The sequence below is a fragment of the Sphaeroforma arctica genome (genome assembly GCF_001186125.1).
Source record: "Sphaeroforma arctica JP610 unplaced genomic scaffold supercont1.3757, whole genome shotgun sequence".
In the NCBI taxonomy this organism is placed as follows: Eukaryota; class Ichthyosporea; order Ichthyophonida; genus Sphaeroforma; species Sphaeroforma arctica.
Window position 1 is genome coordinate 1 of NW_014036801.1, and position 3,061 is coordinate 3,061.

A 3,061-nucleotide genomic window follows, 5' to 3' on the forward strand; every position below is an offset into this window, starting at 1 on the left:
ATACTTTTATACAGTATATGTTAGTTGACGGTCAGGACATGACGCTGGATTTATTCGTCAAACTGTACGGATTGCTGAACCTGCGATCAGATATCAAAGCGGTTGCTGAGAAAAGCGGTAAGCATTACATGCTTCAGTAATAGATCACTCTTATTTGTAACTTCCTGTTTTATACTCATATCTTTCCCTGTTGTACCGTTATATCGTACCCTGTTGTGCAGTTTCGTACAGCTTGTTTTATATTTATGCCTTACCGTTGTATATTATATTTTAGCTTGTTTTGTATTGATGTCTTACCCTGTTGTACATTTATAACTTTTCCTGTTTTAAACTTTTATGTTATTATGCTTGATATTTGTATCTTATATTGAAGCCATTGGTGCATCCAATCATAAACTTGATTTCTAATATATTGACATACCTCGAAACTACTATCGGTAGATTGATCATTGGTGCATTCTATTTATATCCTTATTCCTGCAGCCACCATCAATTATGTAGCCACTATCAATCGGCCATCTATTTAGAGCAGCCACCATCAATTATGTAGCCATCAACAATCAGCCAATCTATATCCTTACTCCTGTACCCACCATCACTTGTGTGGTCATCATCAATAAGCCAATCAAAGGGTGCATTCTATTTATATCCTTCCTCCTGCAGCCACCATCACTAGTGTGCCCACCGCCAATCAGAAAATCAAATGTTGCATTCTATTTATATCCTTCCTCCTGCAGCCACCATCACTCGTGTGCCCACCGCCAATCAGAAAATCAAATGTTGCATTCTATTTATATCCTTACTCCTGCAGCCACCATCTACAAGAACTCCACAGCAGGACAGTCGCAGAAGAAAATGCAGGTGTACATGGAGACCTTTGAGTTTGTGCAGTTTCTGAAGTCGGTGCAGTGTGTGCCAGACGCCACGCTGGCTATGGCACGCAGCATTATCAACAAGTACGAGGACGACGTCCGCAACCTGGAACTGGGCCGGTAAGAAAGAATGTCTATAAAAAGATTGTTCCATAAATAGATACTTTTAATACTAGATGTGTGAGAATTATTATTGTAGGTAGGTATATTACCTTCTGAGTCTGTTAAAGTGTGTGCTGGATGCCACACCCGCCATAGCGCGCAATGCCATCGACAATCACAAGGCCAATGACTGCAGCTTGCATTGTGGCCGGCAGGAAAGAAATGTGGCTATAAATAGATTCCTCCATAAACGTTATAAATAGATTCCTCCATAAATGCTATAATTAGATTCCTCCATAAATGCTATAAATAGATTCCTTCATAAATGCTAAAATAGATTCGTTTATAAATAGATATATGGGCAAGATCACAGTATACAAGGACATGAGCAAGGTCTAATTATAGCACATGTTCGGTCTATTGACTCGGGCGCTGAACTCCTACAGGCTCGGTGTGTGCTGTGTGTGAAGTTAGTCTGCCCTGCCTATGCACCTGTACGCACCCGAGAATGGTTGGTCAATGGGGACCAATAGGCGGTGTAATCTGGCACGAGCAAATCTATTTATAGCACACGCACTATCTAATTTTAGACTCTCACCCCAACCCCTCTCAGGCTCAGTGTGTCTGGCCTGACGCTGTACCTACAAGCACCCGAGAACTGGCTGGTCAACGACAACCAGGACACGGTGCACCAGAACATGAACCAGCCACTGGCAGCATACTGGCACAACACGTCACACAACACATACGTCAGCAACCACCAGCTCAAGGGCTTGTCAACGGTGGACATGTATGAGAAGGTGAGTGTGTGCATGTGGCTCACAGTCAGAGATCAATGGACATGGGGAAGGGAGCGAGCATGGTGTATGTGTGTATGGCAATGGGTGAGTGTGTGCATGTCACTCAGAGTCAGAGATCAATGGGCATGGGCAAGGGAGAGCATGGTGTATGTGTGTATGGCAATGGGTGAGTGTGTGCATGTCCCTTCAGAGGCCTAGAGGCAGGTTTTACTATAGGTATTTCGCAATCCTAACTCTATTGATGGCACCGTTATAGCTCAAACTCTGTAAACCGAATCTTGTAGTCTTAGTAGTCTTAAAACTTGAGTGCTCCAGCGAACCATAAAAGGTAAGCCCCTGCAAACTACATCGTATAACCCTAAACCCTAGAATCTTTTACGTGTATAGGCTTCAACCCAGCAATCGGAATCGTATAACCCTAAAAGCTTAAACTGTAAACCCTATAAAATCCTAAAGTCAAAACCCAAACACGTGAAAATTAAAACTCTGCAAACTGAACCTCTACCCTAAAACATAACCTCTTCAACATCCCATAAACGTTCAAACCCTGTAAGTTACATCTCATAAACCCCCTACGCCTGCACCTCTTCACCGCTTAACGTATTCACATCACATCTCGTGCGCGCAGGTGCTGCTGACGGGTTGTCGCTGCATTGAATTGGACTGTTGGGATGGCGACAGCGGCGAACCAATCATACACCACGGATACACACTGATCTCAAAAATCTCGGTATGAAGTTAAATGGCTGGTACGAATCAACAGATGGATGTAATATAGGACGTTAAATGGTTGGTACAAATTAACAGAAGAATATAATATAGCGACATAAAAGTTAATCAGCAGATGGATGTAATATAGGACGTTAGATGTTTGGTAAAGGTTTATAAATGTATGTAGTACCGGAACTTGTTTGGTACGAATCAACAGATGAATGTAGTATAGAGTACATTGTCATTGCTGTTTAATATTTACATACACTCTGCACTGACACTCATTTGCACCGTTTGAAGACGTTGTGGTGTGCATTCGTACGTACTCAAATTCTGTTTTATTAATAACCACATTGCACTGACACTACACTGACACTCATTTGCACAGTTTGAAGACGTTGTGGTGTGCATTCGCGAGTACGCGTTTCTGGCGTCACCTTATCCGTTGGTGCTGTCCATTGAGAACCACTGCTGCATAGCACAGCAACGGCGCATGGCTGAAATCATGCGCAACATCTTCGGAGACTATCTCATGACAGACTATCTCCCCACAGTGCAGGTGAGTGGTCGGTAGGA

The 3,061-nt window shown here is 42.9% G+C and overlaps 1 protein-coding gene across 1 annotated transcript; it reads left to right on the top strand.

The window, feature by feature from the left end:
* Positions 1 to 38: 38 nt before the first annotated feature.
* SARC_13799 (hypothetical protein) lies at positions 39 to 3,044 on the top strand (the record flags this gene model as incomplete). The annotated part of the gene is made up of 5 exons (XM_014292069.1): positions 39 to 117; positions 812 to 992; positions 1,588 to 1,774; positions 2,403 to 2,504; positions 2,874 to 3,044. Coding segments are annotated over 5 exons (720 nt in total), but the record flags the coding sequence as incomplete, so codon positions are not given.
* Between the last annotated feature and the right edge of the window lie 17 nt (positions 3,045 to 3,061).